We start from the raw sequence: 17,514 nt of genomic DNA on the forward strand, positions 1-17,514 counted from the left end.
GCACGAGCGTCGAGGCACAGGGGGGAGTTCGCAGCGGCACCATAGCCAACTGCGCGCGATAGACTCGAGATGCTCAGGTATTCCACCGACCCTCGGTTCTAGCGGCGGCGTCACAAAAGCGGACCGAATTTAATCAGCCGGGAACGTCGGGCGACCTGCACTATGGTCCCAGGCGACCGCACGAAGAGGGCCATCCATAGTCCGCTTAGCAATCGCAACGTTGTTCGTTATGCGGACACTTTCGCTGGACGGTGAGTTACTATATCTGGTGCCGCCACGAAGGTGTACACTGTACCTAGAGTACATCGGCGCAACAATGAGCCAGAGTTCACCGGTTCACCAGCGGTCAATGTACCCGTTTCTGTCAACTGTGTACCGCGTACGAAGGGATATGACTGAGTGTCCGGAGACGCTTGGACAGCGGACAAGAGCATATTTCCATTCGTGACAGCCGACGCAACTCTCTTTCCAGACCTTCCATGCAAGCAAAACATTGACTTCAGCAGACACAGCAGCGACTCGGGATACCCACAGCGCGCGGAGCATGGGACAAGACATACGGGATCATGAACCTCAAAGTGCTCGTCCCCAGGTAACGTCGGAGGCTGATAGGCCGCATTCACCATGTCCGGGCTGCATCCCGGGCCCCCGAACTTCGATGTCTAGCCGAGGGTCCAGCACATTGTGATATCGCGGTTCCTCTGTAGCTCGTCCAAAGAGGCATAGGTCACAACTGGATGCAGAACCAGATGGTTAGCGTCTCCGCGACGATCGACCGTCGTGCGTGCACTCCGCCTCGGGAGAAGGCTACATCTGATCGCAAGGAATGATGGACAGCATGCGAACGGAATGGAACATGCTTTGTGTACACAGCCGGGTCTAGGGAGCGGGCACTCCCAGGCTAGACATGCTGTACATACTAGGTTCGACCACAACCAGAGCGATCGCACAACGATCGCGGGAGAGACACAAGCGAGACATGGTATTGGACTCGCCTTGTGTGAAGGAAGCTTTGCAGAACGAAAACGAACATTGCGTCCGACGCTATAACGCTGGATGCTGCGCGCATGCGATCGCGGGGAAGCCTGAGGCTGGCGATAGCTACAGGGACGGATCGCAGGCCCGGGTGCGTGCTACCGCAGCTACACCATGCTTGTCCCTGACGCAGGGCGTTGTTGCACGGGCAAGCAGGCCTGCGCAGACACAAAGATCCCGCGAAGCTCCATCACGACCAAGCAGAACTTTGCGGACAGCTGTCAACGCGTCAAGCAGATGCATGGGACGTTCCAGAACAAGCCACCAGGCGCGGGTCGGCCTCCGAGTCGAGGCTCTTCGCTGCGTCCGGTCGGACATTGGGGGTGTGGTACCTGCACGCGGGCGCGGACGCGGACTGCGAGCAGAATTCGGCGACGAAAAGCCTCCGCGAAGGTTGCCCCTGGGTGGGGTGGGGCAGTCGACGATCTGGTTGGCCAACGGTGCAGGGAGTGGGGCCGCGTGCGATGGAGCGATCCTGAGCCAGGAACGGGAGCACGGCACGGGCCCGCGGGGAGTCTGTCCGCTCTGGGATTGACTGGACGCTCGGGCACTGCATTGAGCTTAGTGGTCGGTGCGATAGGTGGCCGTCGCGTCCGCGAACGGCGTGCGTTGTGGAGTGTTGTTCAGGTTGTTGACGGCCTGTCAATATCAAGGAACGAGATAACGACACCGACTGCGTCCTTGGTCATGCGTATCACGAGTGGGACGCCGCAAATCCTTGTGGAACGCTCGAGCGCGGGGGTCGAACGTAAACGCGACAGTCGGTTCGTTTGACTGCGGCGAAGGTAGCGTATCATTGCTGGACGAATCCAGCGAGTGACCCGTCCCCGAGGCTCGCGATGTACACACGGAAGTATGGTTCGACGAGGAGCCAACATAGGCTTGCCGTACACTCTTCCCTTGAACGATGTTGGTAACAGACATCCTCGAGAACCTCGGCAACGCAAATCCACGAGGAATCCTGCACATACATCATGATGCGATGGGAGAGATAGGGCCCCTGCGCGAGTTCGCAGATGCGGAGGCCAGCATCGTCAACGTCGACCATACGTGCGTTCCCGAGGACATCGTGTACCACTCAGGCGGCGCACTCCGCACACCTCTGCTGAACTCCCGCGACATCCGCACCGATGCTCAACATCTTCTCGGAGTGAACGCACTGCGGCTCATGCTGGCTCACCCCATCGCAAGGACCGACGGCCTCCCCCTCGGCCTCAGTAGAAAAGCAGAGTGGTTTCACGTCGAGTTCGCCGAGGGCAGCCGTCATATTGCGCGGCGTACTAAGTAGAGCATAACGCGGGTGCCGCTGACTCCTGGACCCTCAGCTACACGGCAGTGTGTATGCAGGGTCCAGCCGCGCCGGCGATCGATGATCGGTGCACGATCGCGGTGTGCGGGGAAGCCGTCTCACTGTCATCTCGGGGCGGAGCTGGCTTGGCGGAGCGGCTCGTACACACGAGGCGGCGATGCGGGGTGCGGCGACGACGTATGCGGGGTCTGGGACGCTGGGGTCGGACCGTGACTACTGAATTGCCTTCAGTAGTCCCGGTCAGATCCCAGAGTCCCGCCGGCGGTCGGATGAGTGGCTGGGTGACAGTCGTTGCGTGCGCGGGGACGGTATAGCGTGCGGGTGGGACACTCCTCGAGGATCGGACCCGGACGCGCTTGTTCGACTGCTCAGAGCCCGCGAGTGAGGCCGCACCTGCCGAGGCGATGGGAGTGCGAGCGGGAGGCCCTGGGCTGGGTGGACACTGATCGTGTGTTATATCATCTGTTCCGAACAACGAGGGGGCGGCGACGGGAGCGAGGTGTACACGCCCAGGCGTCCGCTCAGCACGTCGGGGTACGGCTGGGATCAGTCGTCTTGAGTGACTGCGCCCCGAGTCCGCGAGCAGTGTGCAGGCACTGAGGCCGCGGCTGGGGAGGTGGGGCAGGCAACACGCGCGTACAGTGTCCGCGGCGTGACACTGATCATCGATTGCTCCGTGCGAGGCGGGGAAGGCCACGACGACGTCTATAGCGTCCGGTCGCCGTATGATGACTAGGACGTGGGTCCGCCGTCGGCGCACCCAGGCCCATCGTCTGATTCGGCACGACCGCTGGGGGCCGTAGCATGCAGACCACAGGCCGGCATGATTGGCTGCTCGCGCTCCGCATTCACGCTCACTACAGCCAGTGGGGAGAAGCCTATCACGCAGGAGGGACATCCTTGGAACTTGGCAGCGCAATACTTCCTCCTTCGACCTGCGCCCGAATGTATCGTGCCGCGTTCGCCCCCGCTCCCGCGTCCGGCGGCTTTTGTGGTGCCCACGGACGGGTATGGCATCCGGCCACCGGGGCGGGCGGGAGGCCTGGCTTGGCGTGTGCGAGGCTACAGGGAGACGGATTCGGGCAGCGCTGCACATACTACAGCGTTGGGCGAAGACGGAGGACAGACAGCTGTCAGTCGACGTCAATCTCGCCGCCGTATGGGGAATCTGCCCCCGGCGGGACCAAGCGCCCCTGCGATTGGCGGACGTACCCTTGGCCAGCCAATGGCCGTTTGCTCGGTGCGGCGCGAGGAGGCAAAAAAAATCGACAGGACGCCCAGGACGCACTGACAGGTGCGTTTCCACAGGCAAAGACAGTGTGGTGTTCGGATTCGCTGGGGCCGTATACAGAGTACGAGCAGTCCGTGAACCTGAAACGCGTCGCGGCTGCCTGCGCGCAGGCTAGGGGCACAGCAGATTAGGTCCGGGCTCGACGCGTCTGGGATCGGGGGAGCGGCGAGGATGCTGAATCGACTGCGGCGCTGCGGCGAATACGGGCGTGCGTGAGGGGGTGTATCCCGAACACCGGGTCCCGACGGCAGCCACACGCTGCAGGCAATCAGAAGGGGCGTGCTTGATCCTGCGGCACGGGCGACGGCGAGGAAGCGGGGAGCACATGCACGCCGTCAGGGAAGGCTGCACGCTGATGGGCAGGGCGCCCGGGGAGCGGGCAGGGAGGGGAGAGCGAAGCAACGGGGGAGGGGGCGATCGCGAAGGGGCGAGGCGCGCGCTGGCTGTCAGCGAGCATGCGCCTGGGCGCGATCTGCTGCGGGTGCGGGCGAGTATGGTAGGTGCGCGTGCTGGGAGTGGGAGAGGGCCTTCCCTTGTCGGGTGGGACGCCCTCGGGGGGCTGGCGAGGGCTATGATTGGCGTCGCCGTGGAGGCGAAGCTGCGGGGGGAGTGGGACTCATCTAGCCTTGTGTGCGGGCGGGGATCGAACGGGGATCAGAGGCGATACGTGGAGGTGGAGGACGAGAAGGGCTGGTGCGATGGCAGCGGAGGGTGGCCGCGAGGATGGTGGCTGGGAGAGTCGCAGGAGAGCGTCACGGGAGAGGCGAGGATGGTGGCGGGGAGAGTCGATCAGAGGGCGGCTCGATCGGGCGTGCTAAGCTGCGTTACGTAAGGATCTGGATCTGGCCCCGAGAGGCAGTCCGGCAACTGCCCGGGAGTGAGACAGCAGTCGCTGCTCTCTCCGCCTCCGCACACCGACCGCGTCGTCTTCGCGTCCCGACGCCTGGTCCTCCTTCCTGCGAGCGTGTTGGCTTTCCCCTTCGTCCGCGCTCCCTCTTAGCCCCCACGCACGGACGCGAGAGCCCATCTGAATCACAGCGCCGAGCGTACGCATCAGCTGTGTTGCGCGCTATACCCTTTCCGGTGAGCCATCTTCGCCAGTGCCAGTGCGCTTGTGCTGCCGAGCCGCCCGCTGTGTTCCTGACTTGCTCGCAGTCCCAGTCCTCCTCCGCTCCTTTACGCAGCGCACTGGGCAGATCCTGTCTCCCCCCGCCATCCCTTTTCTCCACCGCGTCCCACACACTGCCCCCTGCCTGCCACCCGCTGCCATCCCACACAACCCTTAGCTCTGTGCCTCTCCTCGCTCATTCGCCAGTCCGACCTCGCTGTCATTTTCTGCTCTCGTTCCTGGCCGCCCGTCCACGGCCGTGACATTGCGCCCACAACCTACCCGTCGTCTATGCTCTGAATTGCCTCCGTCCTCCAGCCCTGCCCAAGCCTGCGACCGAGACCCTGGCCGCAGCTGACGCCTCCGTTCTCCTGTCGCGTCAAGGATCCTCCTCCTTCCCTGCCCCTGCTCCATCCCTGTCGACTCCCAGACGCTACAGCCCCCGCGGCCGCATCCCGTGCGTGACGTTACGGCTATCGCACCGATCCTGACCGAACCATCCCCGTCGCCGCGTCCTGGCTCGCCCTGCCACCTCCGTCCTCGGATCCCTCTTCCAGCCTCGCTATAAATGGATCCCCTCGCACATGCCGCTCCCGGTGAAGGGTCCCAGCCTGCCTACGCCGGCCACCCGCATACGCATACGCGCCCCGAAGCGGTGGGCATCTTCCACGTCCAGCAGACACAGCCCGCCCACCCCCACCTGCAGGCGCGTCCCCACCCGCCGTACCACTCCCAGTCCCTCCCGAACATCCAGCTCGCCCACGCGCCCCGCCCGCCCTCCTACCCAGCTTATCTCTCGTCGCCGCCCGGCCCCCGTCCCCCGCCGCACGCGCGCAACCTCCCGCACCCATATCCCCACCCCCATCTCTCCCAGCACCCCGCGCTGCACCACGGCGCGACGTGCGTCCCACACCTCATCCGCCCCGGCATGGACCCGACGCAGGTCGACATGCGCTCGTTCTACCCGTACGTGCCGAACGAGGTCAAGCACCGCAAGCGCACGACGCGCGACCAGCTCAAGGTGCTCGAGATCATGTTCAAGGAGGAGACGAAGCCGAGCGCGGCGAAGCGCAAGATGCTCAGCTCCCAGCTCGGCATGACCCCGAGGGAGGTACAGGTGCGTGCCGCGTTGTCTTGCTCGCGGGCGGGTTTGGTGGAGTCTGATCGCCGGTGTTTGCGCCTTGCAGGTTTGGTTCCAAAATCGGTGCGTGCTGGCTTCCTTCGTGTGACGTTGCTCGCGGTGTGTCCGGCCGCATGTATGCTGATTGATTGACTGCCCCGTTCAGCCGTGCAAAAGTGAAGAATGAGGCGAAGAAGGTCGCGGCGCGGCGCGATGGCGCTGCGTCAAACGACACATCCAACAAATCCGCCTCCTCACCACCCTCCTCTCCGTCTCCTCCCCCGCAGGCTCACTCCGAATCGGTGGGCGACGCACAGGGAGGCCGTCCAAACACAGGCACTTCTGGGTACTCAGAGATGTCCGAGGACTCGTCCGCCTCGGGGAGCACCGAGACGCCGGGGATCAGCGCTCCGGACAAGGACGTCGCTGCTCCTGCGCCCTCGCTCCCGACGGTGAACGTCGCGTTCACGTCTCCCTTTGGGGCATCTTCCGAGGACCTCGGCCCGTCCACTGTCACTGCCGGCGAGGAGGATGGGCCCTACTTCAACCAAGGCGAATACTCGCCATACCAGATCGGACCCGGGCAGTCGCTCGCTCCGCCCGCACACGACCTCCTCGCGCTGCGCCGGGGCTCGCTCCCGAACCTTCCTCTCAACTCGAGCACTGCGCCGGCGGCGGCGGTCGACCCGCTCGGCCAGTCGTTCAGGACGAACGCGTACGGTGCCGGGAACACGTACAACAGCGCGCAGGCGGCCTCGTACGACATGCAGGCGCGCCGCGCGAGCATCGCCACGACGGACGCGCACGCGATGCGGCTGAGCGCGCACCCGTACGCGCACCTCGCGCTCGCGGCGAACGGGCGCGGGATCCTGGCCCGCCGCCCGAGCCCCGCGCACAGCCCCGCGTCCCGCCTGCACGTCCTCGCGCACTCGCCAGGCCAGCCCGCGCTCCGGCGCGCGTCGTACGCGGCGGGCGGGGAGCCGTACCCCCTCGCGCCCCCGCCGGATGTGATGGTGCGCCAGTATAGCGCACCGGAGGCGATGGGCGGGTTCGGGCCGTACGCGGGCTCGACGCGCGCGGTGCCGCCGCCGCCGCCGGGGCCGCTGCCCGAGCAGGGCTTCTCGTTCGGGGCGCCGCCGCCGGGGTACGAGTCGCGCGGGTCGGCGTCGAGCGAGCCGGAGGAGGAGCGGGAGCGGGAGGCGGAGTCGCGGTACGCGGAGTGGGAGCGGATGCGCGGCGGGGAGCGGTTCGGGAGTGTGGCGAGCGTGGCGAGCTACGTGAGCGGGGTGAGCGAGTTTGGGGGCGCGGGCGGGAGCGAGAGCAGCTGGACGAGCTGGTACCCGAGCGAGGAGGGCGGGGGGCCGAAGGAGGGCGGCGAGATGGAGGGGCGGAGGGGCAGTTGGTGAGTGGGGTTTTTGTTTTGTTTTGTGGGTGTGCTTGCCTTGCGCTGCTCGATCTTGATGGGTTTGTTGTCTGTGGGGGCGGTCCGGCGTCGCGTGATTCGCGGGTGGTGTTCTTGTGTGCGCTGCGCTGGCTTATGGGGGTGACGTCGGGCGAGGGCGTCGGCGCGCGTGTATGAGTGCTAGTGGGCGCCCCGTGACTTCGTCCTTGCCGTAGAACCCTATTTGCTCAGCTTCACGACGCATGTATGGTGGACCGGGGCTTAGCGAGGATGGGTTTGCTAATGGAGGGTTGGTTTTGTGTCTTCCCTTAGCGCCTCCGGACAATTCCTCGAGCAGTTCTCCGAACTCGTCGTCGGGAACCGCTCCACCGTACAGCATCCGTCGCAGGCGCAGACACAGGCGCACCGATATTCGAACCCGCAGCCGCACTCTAGTCCCGGGCTGCCCAATGGCGGAGAGGAGATGACAGGCCATGGCGCGTCGACGATCCGGCGCTCAAGTTCGAGCGAGCTGGCGTACGCGCTGCAGGCGCCCGAGAGCCAAGAGGTGCGTTGTCTGCGGCGATGTTGCCGTGTTTGAACGAGGGCTGACGTGGGTCGTCGGCAGAGCGGCAACGATACAAGTATGCTGTGTCACCTCCCTTCTGGATTTGCATATGCTGACCCGCCGCCCACGCCCCGTCTAGCAGAGCAGTCGACAGGTGCCATCGGCTCCGGCGCCTCGATGGTCGGCCCGCAAGGACAGTACGACATTGCGCCTGCGCCGTACGTGTATCAGCCGCCGCAAGAGCTGGGGAAGGGATACGCGGGCGACTACGAGGTGTTCCCGGACAGCTACGCGCTCGACCCGTATGCGTCGTACGCACAGGTCGAGACCCAGACGAGCTCGTTGAGCCCTATTTATGAAGGCGGCGCCATGGAACTGGCGACGGTCGCGGGGAAGAATGTTTGCGTGCCGGCGACTGCAGGCTTCGAGTACGCGGATGGGTACTAGTGATGCGCCCCCGCCACGCGAGTGCCTTCGTCAACCCAGTGGGCCGGCGTGTGAATACTGTATACCTGCGTAGTGTTGTCTTGGTCCGTTGCAGCCTCTGCGCCTTCGCCGGCCTCTTGCTTGACATTCTGCTCTTCGTGGCTGATGCGGTTGACCTGCGTCGATGCGTCATTTCTCCTGTCCTTCCCCCAATGTGTTATATATATTCCAATCATCTCTCTCGATCACTTTAGTCCTTCGGGTTTCTATTTCCACGGACTCCCTATTTCTGCACTCTCGCTGTCTCCCCTCCGCAACTGATTTCTCTTCCATCTCTCGCCATGTCGCTTCCCCCTCCCGGCCCTCTCACTCCCCCTCCCCTCACTCCCCCCTCCCCTCACTCCCCCCTCCCCTCACTCTCCTGCAATTGGTTGCGTGCTATATTTACGATAGATTTACTTTATAGTTATTGGCTGTCGTGCTCGGATCCGTGATGGTAACGTACGCTGGCTGCGGTGTGCGTTATGTGTCTCTGTCGTTACTGTCGTGCACGCTCGTTGTCGCTGTTTGCTGGCTATAACCACTGTACTGTACATACAACTACGTTATTTTGTGTGGCCGTGTGGGTGACCACGATTGCCGTCGAATTTGAATGGTCCGTGGGTGGCGGGAACTTCGGTGAAGGTACAGTCAACGTTCTGGTTTTCACGAGTCTGGTTTTCACGAGTTGAAGGTGCTGAGCTTGAGTAGGCGGACTGAGATGTATACCTCCTGCGGCTGAAGCGCTGACCACGAAGCGTTTCTAGTATCCTCTCGGTTTTGTGACGGCACAAGAACCAGATGTCTTCGTTGGCAGTAACTTGTGAGTACGTATAGGTATCATCCCATAACAGAACCAACTAACCTTCGTTGCGCAACGCTTCACCAGTATCAAATTTGACGTCCAATTGTCAGACCATCGGAGCCGCAGAGAAGGTACAGCGAGTCTTCGGGCAGAACGCTGAAGACTTCTACTAAGGCGCAATGTTAGGTGAGTGGATGTCGGCCTTCATGATCGTCGAGGCTTCCTCGCCGACACCGTGGAACGCGCAGTGTATGAGCTAGACCGATATACCCATTGACATGCGTTGTTTGTCTCTGAGTCTCAGCATGGTCGATATAGACTCGTTGGTGCCTGCTTCGCAGTGGCCGTGACACTAGCACCCGCGCTCCAGTGTCTGTCTCGGACGCTGCATGTTGTATCATCACCGTAACCCGACGCGTGGCCGAACCGTCTCCGATAAGTGCAAGTACAGGTACTATGCACCTGCACTGAGTTATGCAACATCTCTACGAGCGTCTAGGCTAAGGAACTTCGACGCCCAACAGTACTGATTGATTTCAACAGCTCACCCGCCTCAGACCCGGAGCTCCGAGATTCCGGGCTTCACCTACAGCACTCATGCGACGAAGGGAACTTATCATCACAGTAAACTTGGAGCGGCACAGTTGATGTATCAAAAGCTAGTGAGCGCCTCGTCGTCATATATATTGTCGGGAGACCGGGAAGGTGGTCTCATCTTCGTACGGCACCCGCACAGCGACCTCCAATGACCTCCACAGCGCTCAGTGACGTGCCCAAGCTCTTCAATGTGGAGGGCATGATAGCAGTAGTCACCGGAGGCGGGACGGGTACGTTCCAGCTTACAGCGGACCACCGCAGTTGTGACTCCAACCTTGGTTTTCAGGCATCGGTTTGATGATCGCAACCTCATTGGAAAACAACGGGGCGATCGTCTATATTGTCGGGCGTCGAGCCGACGTCCTCGACAAAGCTGCCCAAGAACATAGTGTATGTCAGCGTTGTCGGATTCACTCTGCATGTGTGTCTGACATGTACAATGATATGTCAGAAACATGGAAATATGATACCACTTCAAGGAGACGTCACGTCTAAGGAATCACTCAAGACCATGGTGGACACCGTCAAAGCCAGACATGGTTACATCAACCTCCTGGTCAATAACGCGGGTATTCAGCTAGCGCAGCAGCCTAAACTGCCAACGCAAGCGCAGGCTAACGACGACATCACGCCGCTGCAGACAATTCTCTGGAACACCGAGACGCTCGACAGCTTCGGCAAAACATTCGAGGTGAACGTCGCTGCCTTGTGGTTCTGCACCGTTGCCTTCCTCGAGCTTCTTCACGAAGGCAACAAGCGCAGTCTCGGCGACGGAGGTTCGGGCGTGAGCAGCCAGGTGCTGACGATGAGTAGCCTTGCAAGCCTGCGGAAGGAGAGCTCTGTATATAGCCTCAGCTATACCCTTAGCAAGGCTGCAGCAACCCACCTCGGAAAGCTCACTGCGCACTACTTCAAGGATTGGAAGATAAGGAGCAACGTAATTTGTCCGGGCATCTTTCCGTCAGGTGGGTCCAGTTCTTCACGCGATTGGGATGACGCTTTGAATGCCTATGCTCCGATTGCCTCTTCTACAGAAATGGTTGATGCAGCGTTGACTGATGAAGCCCGGAGAGCTGCTGAGGCCGCAACACCTGTAGGGCGTTTGGGCCTGCCCGATGACATGGCGGGGCTCACGCTCTTCCTTGCGAGTAAGGTGGGTCATTGCACTCAGGGGTTCTTCAGCGTGCTGACGAGCGCATACACCATAGGCTGGATCTTATATAGATGGAGCCGTCCTTTTGATCGACGGAGGCAGGTTGTTGTCGATGGCCTCCGTATTCTGAGATGTATCATACAGAAGTCTATACATGGCTCCACCACCGTGACAATAGGGCTTCGGTGAGCGCGCCCGGCCAAGGGTACCGTAAGTACTTGCGTATACTACTCACTTGCTGCTCACATTGGCAACATCGCCCGCATTGTTGAGCGGAATCAAAGATTGTGAGAGGTGCCCAAACAATACCAATACAGCTCAATGTCGCCACATATGCGCAGTTGCACGCAAGGCGCAGACGCCGTCCGAGCAACCCCCTGAGTTACTACCTTCTCCAAACATCTCGCACTGGCAGACTATCGGTTGGTCGCTTTCACTGAAGCATCTCGCAGTGCTCGGTGGACGAGGAATGACCTTTGTTCTGGTGCTCATACTGACGAACGCATGCACACATATATAACTGCGTGAGGTCGGGATGCATTGACATGAACACAAGATGCAAGATGCTCCAATTCGACGTTCAGACTATAGACATAGGTCGTTTACACATGCTTTCCCTCGGGGACTAAGGAATTCTGATACTCGGAAACATCTATCACGGTAACCATTCGCCCATAATATCATCCTAGATATCAAGAGGTGCTCCCAGGATCTCCATGAATATCTCGTACGACATTTCGGTCTCCCGTTCGGCCTCAATCCTCTTGATCTTATCCTTGTACTTTGTACCTTGCCTGATACCGCCCTGGAAGCTCAAGGATTCGATCGTGCTCGTATGCATTTCGATCACGCTGAATTGAGCAGCGAGGCTCGTGATCCAGCCTGGCTGTGGCTCATAAGCCGCCAGATGCTTCAGAGTCGGATGGGCAGCTTCGAACGTTCTGTCATAGACAGCGCGGACCTTCAGGAACTCTTGTTTGCGTCGCCCAATATCCACTAATGTTTCCTGCTCCCATGCGCTTAGGTGGCCAAACTTGTGGTTCTCCGGATCCCACACCGCACCGACATACGCGAGCACGTAGAAGAAGGCTTCAAGGTCGTAGCGGTAGAGGTGGAATGGGGCCGGTCCCTCGCGCAGGAGGTCCAGGGCCATGAACGGACCCGTGCCAGTGCGGTACCTCGGCTTCTTCGGCGAATCGCTCAACTCAGATTCCGCCGCATCGGCCTGTGTCGCAGAGGCGGAGCCATGAACCTCTTTGTTCGACGCGGATGCAGGTGGTCCGTCAGCGACAGCATACTCGTGAGCGCGCGTCGATGGGATGCCGCCGTCGATGTTCTCCTCCGCGAGATCCCAGTCGCAGAGAACGCCATACAGCTTGCCGTCGATGCGGTACCACATGATGTTGTTCGTACTGATATCACGATGCAGAATGCGCGACGTCGTCCATACCCAGTAGTGGGCTACATACAACACTAGTCAGTCGGATGCAATGACACACATAAACGCTGGTACACACCTCGCACGACGTCGACGTACACCTTCTTGAAGTCGTCAACAGACTCGACCACCTCGAGCCGTTGGTAGCACGACATTACCAGCACCCGACAGACGCGTTCGTCAGCCTCATCACGGTCGAGGCCCATCGCAGCCCGAGGCAGCTTCATTTCGTCGATCGTACGCGTCACGGAGCATTTGAGGTCCACGATGTGCGGTAGATACTGCCGCTTCGTCTGGCCCAGCTTCGTACGCACGGCGGTAATGAGGGAGTCCTCCGCCTTGCGCAGCGCATGTGGCCAGGAAATCTTCGCTACGAGGTCTTCGGCCTTGAAGTACTTGTACGCGAGCGTGTCCGGTCTTGCCTTGATCGGGATGACGCTGGTGCCCCGACCCAGCACTCCAAACTCTGTGTAGATCCGTTTCGCCTCGCCGTCGACGTCGACGTCGAACTCGAAAGGCTCGGGCTTGGGCTCGGAGGTATCAGGCCGCCGCGCCCTTATACGCAACCGAGAGCCCTCGTATGAATCGAACTCCGTCTCCTCTTCCTCGTTCTTCGAAAAATGCAGATCGGGGAAAATCCCCATACCGTGCACGCTCGCCTGGCCCATAGCCGCAATGCATCTCATGAAAAGCCCAGATTCTTCGCGAAGGAACTTGAACTTCCTCGTCACGACGATGCCCATGCGATCGCCATAATACAGGCGCATGTTGGCGTCCTCGACCAGCCAGCCGATTCCGAACGACCGCACGTTGGACGACATCATGTGGTTCATGTATCGCACCGCTTGTGCCTCGTTGTGCGTCAGGTCGAACTCCTGAGGTCGCACGGGGTCGTCCTTGTCCTCGACGTGCTCCGCGTCTGCCTTTGCCTGTGTGTGGTCGGCGGCGGGACCATCCTGGGCTCTCTCCGAGCCATCCGTGGGCGTACACGCTCGCTTCGCCTTCGGTAGCCTGGTCCCCTCCTCTGCCGACGTTCGTTTGCGCTTTCCTTTCTTCGTGGCCCGACCTGCGGCCGTATTGACCTGCTGCGGCGCTGCGGGGTTCGGTAGCTTGCCAATCTTCGTCTTCTTGACCTCCAAGAAAGCGGCCTCGAAGTCCCATTGCGGCCACTTTCCAGGAGTCAATGCCACCGTGCTGAAGCTCATATCGACCTTCTCCTCCGTGTAGGCGCCTTCGTACTTCGTGTCGCGTTTCTCGAATTGCGCCGGTAACGCGCGACGTTCGCGCCGCTGGCTGCTCTTCGGGCCGTACATTTGGTCCAGCAGCCCGTTAGCTATCTGCGCCAGCGGCTCGTAACACTCCCTCTCCCACCGCTCCAGTATGTAGACACGCTTAGGCGCCTCGTCAAAGGAGAGCGGGGCGGAGTTTCTGCTACGTCTGCCCGTGTTGCTACACCATCTCGTCGGTACATCGTCGGGCCCAAAGCCCCAGACAGCCTGGATGAATTTCGCTGGGTCGAAGTTCCACACGATTTTGTCGCGGAAGTGCTTCTTGACCCAGTCATCGTGCCTCTGCATCTTGATGCCGTCTTCCCTGCTGAGGACGCTGTGCGCGCTCGGCTGGGCAGGCGTCGAGTTAGGCATGCGGAGCGCTGATCTTGGGTGTCAGCGTGCATCCGCCATGACTTACGGGTGATCAACATACCAGTTTCTTGGGGGTCGCGCAGAGGAGTCTTGTCCCTCTGGGCCGGGCCCACAGGCAACGAGGCGAAGGGATACATAGCTGGGTGCGCGTTGGAATCGCTACGCGGCTTCTTGGTCGAGAAGTAGAGAGCAATGAACGCGCGGGGACACTGAGGAGTGGAATGGTCAACGAAGAACGGAGGAGCGTTCGGAGGCCAGAAGGGCGCGGAATCAACGGTTGATATTTCGCCTTTGGCCATGTTTACCACTTGGGCCACGTATTTTAAAGTCAGATGCTTGTTTTGGCGGACAATGGACAGAGGCTCGTGGCAGTACTAGTGTGGCAACGTTGAAGTGATTGTCCAAAACGGGAACAAGGATCGCGTACGTCGATCACGTGACTTTGATCTGGACTCTCACTGGCCGGTCCAGGCAGGACGATTTGATGCACGCCATTGCAGGTTGGTCTCCCGTACGTAGGCAGACTCTGGACGCGACCTCTTCGAGCGGGGGAGGACGGTCTCATATGCCAATATTGCCTGTCAACACGCAACGAATTTTGTAGTGTTGTCGAACCGCCCTCCGATCCGTCTCATGGGAAATGTGAATTGCGTGGTCAACGCCATTGACAATTACTGAAACGTTTGCATCGAGCTTGTCGGCACTACAGTATGACTGTAATGGATTTCGCTGCATACCATTCAGCCCTTACTGATCCATATCCGATTCCAGGGATCCCAAGTACGACGCGAGAACGCAGACGGAGCGGCTCGCAAAGTCCCTTCTGTGTAAGTTTGTCCGCTACCTTAGGCTATAAAACAGTTAAGTATGTTATGCGTCTCAAGTCACGGACAAAAGCCTGCTACTACCCTGACGAAGGCGGGAAGACGAAGTTTTTGTTGAAGAAGTTGCACTTTCCACTCTCGATCAAACCCTCTACAGCTGCCAAATCCCTCTGATCACCTACAGTCGTCGCAACGACAGTTGGGATCGCAGACCGCTTCAGTGCCTCCTTCGCGGTTGTCATGCCCAAGGCCGAATTCTTCTTTCTAGTGAAGGGAGACACGTCCGGTCCTCGCTTGTCCGGACTGTTGATGTTCACGCGGCCCTCCGCCATAGAGAGCGCGTCCACAACGCGAGCCAGAGCCGTGGGTTCGTATCCCAAGACAGCGCTCTGCAGGCCGTACTTATTCTCTGCAATTCATGACAGTGGCTCGTTGACATCCTGGTACACCGCGATGGGTGCGATGGGGCCGAACTGCTCTTCGGGTAGAGCTTCATGTCCTTCGTCACGGGCCCGACCACGGTAGGGCTAGCGAGCGGCTTCGCGAACCGCGCGCCGTGTTTGTTCAGAATATGCGCGCCATGCTACAACCGATATGAGTATATCTGCATCCGTGTAATGACAAGTTCGACCGACTTTCTGCCTACCCTCAATGAGGTCTTCAAGCCCGTTCGGCTTCTCGTCCTCGCACAGCGGTGTAATTTTCGCGTCCGCGTCCCACGGCATATCAATCTTCAGCGCATCCACCGCCTCTACAAATCTCGGCACGAAGTCTGCCACACAGTTCTCCGGGACCCCGATGAGCTTGATCGCCGTACACCGCTGGCCGTTCAGAGAGAAAGCACCGCTCGCGCACTGCTTCGCCGCCTCCATATCCGAGTCCTCCAGTAGGATCGCGCAGTACTTTGAATCCATTTGCAGCAAGCTATGCAAGCGGTGCGGCTCGGGGTGCGTCTTGATCAGGGCGCTCGCACTGCTCGAGCGGCCGATGAACGCGAGGTAGTCGATGCCGCCGCTCTGCATGAGCGGCGTCATAATTTCGCGACCCGAGCCCGAGAAGATATTGATCGCGCTGGACGGGAAGTGCTTCTGGAACATGCGCAGCGTCGGGAAGTGCGGCGACGCACCGTTGCGCTGGATGCGGAGGGTAACGGTGTTCCCCGCCATGAGCGCGGGGATGAACGTCGTGTAACACTCGTTCATCGGGTAGTTGAAGGGACCCGACGCGAGCACGAACCCCACGGGCATGTGCCGGATCTGCGTGGCGACGCCGGAGCTGATCTCGAATTTGGTCTCGGAATTGTAGAGCTTGATCGCCACGTTGATGGTGTCCTCGATGAAACCTGTCATGGTCAGGCGTTGAAATCATGGTCATCGAACTCACCAGTAGTCCGGTCAATCTCATCCGCCGCATCCTGCCTCGACTTACAGGTGTCCCACATGGGCAGCTCTGCCATCTCCTCCCTCGCTGCCGTGTAATCTTGCAAGAAAGCATGCGTCGTCCTCACGCGCTCCTGGATCGTCGAGTTTGGCCACTTGCCCCCTGCTTTTGTCCCAAGCGGCATGGGCAGCCGCAAGCGCCGCGAGAGCGATGTCTTTGTCGCACCTCGCAAACTCTGAGATCTTAACCCGTTCGTCACCGGGATAAATGGCGGTAGCAATGGGCTCGATGGTCTTCGTGAACGTCTTGATCTCGCCGTTCACGAGGTACTGGCAGCCTTTGAACGAGGGCGCCTTGACCTCGCTCTTCACCTTCGGAAAGTGTGCGTGTTATTCCTTGTCATATATTTATTATTGACAGGCCTGAACGCAGACATATCGGCAGGGAGATGAATGTATCGAGGACGTACCCAGGTTAGGTTCTTTATATTTACGGGAAGACTGTCTCACCGGTCCTTGTACGTGGTCTTCGCGCAAGAGGCAGCGTCGATCCTGGTAAGTTCTTGTCGAGCACCAGTGGATCGAGGAAACCACTGAAATGATAGTGGCACGGACGAGTTTGGCAAAAGGATATGGTACTTGTCCCAGCTGTGCGTGACGTCATTAGTAGGATCGTAATCTGTGACTACAATTGTCACCGTGCGTACATACGCACGCGGCGTGCTGGAAGGCTATGGTCTCTACGTGTGCGTGGTCTTGTACTGATAGGCTACTACTAACAACTATTGTGGTCCTGGCTACGCCGACTACTGAGCTTGGCGAAGTGTATGCGATCAATGATGTTCGACTCACCCATGATGATTGGCATCCTCACTCAAATTACCAGGTCGAACCAGAACAAGAGGAACGAGCTCTCCTGAGATATAGCACGACTCGAAATGTACTGCCCGACTTGGCCCGGGCTATTCCTAACCGGGCGCGTAGCCCATGCCTTTCCGCCACCACGCCCAGACGCTTCGCTCACGCATGACAGCGCCGAACTCTTTGACGCTGTTGACTTCGTACAGTCCAACGGGGATGGTGCGCTTCCCGTCAGACGAAGACGTCATCCCTTGTCCTTGTGTCTCCGGCACAAGCGGCGCCGGGCGGACAGCAAGCTGGTAGTCCTTGTAACGCAGTCGCTGCAGTGCACACCAGCGCAGTTTAGTCAACCAAATGTTTATATCACGCAGTAATTGATTGACGTACGTGCACAGAGTCAACCCATCGCTTCACCCCATCCGCATTACCCTCTGTATACATGATCCCGGGAGATCCTCCGTAGCATATGATAGCATACATGCCATGCTGCTCTGCAGCCTGCCGCAGCTTTGTGACCTTCTTGCGTGAGGTTATATG

At 59.9% G+C, this 17,514-nt stretch overlaps 5 protein-coding genes across 5 annotated transcripts; 3 read left to right on the forward strand and 2 right to left on the reverse strand.

The window, feature by feature from the left end:
• The first annotated feature begins 732 nt into the window (after positions 1 to 732).
• On the forward strand, positions 733 to 1,756 carry B0H18DRAFT_616617 (uncharacterized protein). The gene has a single exon (XM_048038794.1). The coding sequence runs from the start codon at positions 908 to 910 to the stop codon at positions 1,568 to 1,570; it is 663 nt and encodes a 220-aa protein (XP_047889933.1). The 5' UTR covers positions 733 to 907; the 3' UTR covers positions 1,571 to 1,756.
• Positions 1,757 to 5,728: 3,972 nt separating this feature from the next.
• Positions 5,729 to 5,948, forward strand: B0H18DRAFT_843660 (homeobox domain-containing protein; the record flags this gene model as incomplete). The annotated part of the gene is made up of 2 exons (XM_048039524.1): positions 5,729 to 5,860; positions 5,931 to 5,948. Coding segments are annotated over 2 exons (150 nt in total), but the record flags the coding sequence as incomplete, so codon positions are not given.
• Positions 5,949 to 9,623: 3,675 nt separating this feature from the next.
• Positions 9,624 to 11,004, forward strand: B0H18DRAFT_1025746 (NAD-P-binding protein). The gene is made up of 5 exons (XM_048029772.1): positions 9,624 to 9,909; positions 9,966 to 10,069; positions 10,131 to 10,644; positions 10,714 to 10,832; positions 10,888 to 11,004. The coding sequence occupies exons 1-5, from the start codon at positions 9,828 to 9,830 to the stop codon at positions 10,960 to 10,962; spliced, it is 894 nt and encodes a 297-aa protein (XP_047889935.1). The 5' UTR covers positions 9,624 to 9,827; the 3' UTR covers positions 10,963 to 11,004.
• Positions 11,005 to 11,354: 350 nt separating this feature from the next.
• B0H18DRAFT_1025751 (uncharacterized protein) lies at positions 11,355 to 14,295 on the reverse strand. Its single transcript, XM_048029773.1, has 3 exons — positions 13,975 to 14,295; positions 12,350 to 13,921; positions 11,355 to 12,293 (listed from the first exon to the last, which is right to left on the reverse strand). Exons 1-3 carry the CDS (start codon positions 14,210 to 14,212, stop codon positions 11,518 to 11,520), a joined length of 2,586 nt encoding a protein of 861 aa, XP_047889936.1. The 5' UTR covers positions 14,213 to 14,295; the 3' UTR covers positions 11,355 to 11,517.
• Positions 14,296 to 14,817: 522 nt separating this feature from the next.
• B0H18DRAFT_1086492 (aldehyde dehydrogenase) lies at positions 14,818 to 17,457 on the reverse strand (the record flags this gene model as incomplete). Its single annotated transcript, XM_048032050.1, has 7 exons — positions 14,818 to 15,144; positions 15,175 to 15,210; positions 15,246 to 15,320; positions 15,373 to 16,079; positions 16,121 to 16,216; positions 16,245 to 16,488; positions 17,365 to 17,457. The coding sequence occupies 7 exons, from the start codon at positions 17,455 to 17,457 to the stop codon at positions 14,818 to 14,820; spliced, it is 1,578 nt and encodes a 525-aa protein (XP_047889937.1).
• Between the last annotated feature and the right edge of the window lie 57 nt (positions 17,458 to 17,514).

The sequence above is a fragment of the Fomitopsis serialis genome, assembly GCF_022376445.1.
Source record: "Fomitopsis serialis strain Sig1Antser10 chromosome Unknown B0H18scaffold_72, whole genome shotgun sequence".
Classification (NCBI taxonomy): domain Eukaryota; kingdom Fungi; phylum Basidiomycota; class Agaricomycetes; order Polyporales; family Fomitopsidaceae; genus Fomitopsis; species Fomitopsis serialis.

Coding starts and splice junctions, on each gene's coding strand:
- B0H18DRAFT_1025751 (XM_048029773.1), bottom strand. CDS start 14,212: ATGGCCAAAGGCGAAATATCAACCGTTGATTCCGCGCCCTTCTGGCCT. Junction 13,922..13,974: donor GCGCGACCCCCAAGAAACTG/GTATGTTGATCA, acceptor ACCCAAGATCAG/CGCTCCGCATGCCTAACTCG. Junction 12,294..12,349: donor GTACGTCGACGTCGTGCGAG/GTGTGTACCAGC, acceptor TGTTGTATGTAG/CCCACTACTGGGTATGGACG.
- B0H18DRAFT_616617 (XM_048038794.1), top strand. CDS start 908: ATGCTGTACATACTAGGTTCGACCACAACCAGAGCGATCGCACAACGA.
- B0H18DRAFT_1025746 (XM_048029772.1), top strand. CDS start 9,828: ATGACCTCCACAGCGCTCAGTGACGTGCCCAAGCTCTTCAATGTGGAG. Junction 10,645..10,713: donor TCCGGGCATCTTTCCGTCAG/GTGGGTCCAGTT, acceptor CCTCTTCTACAG/AAATGGTTGATGCAGCGTTG. Junction 10,833..10,887: donor CGCTCTTCCTTGCGAGTAAG/GTGGGTCATTGC, acceptor CATACACCATAG/GCTGGATCTTATATAGATGG.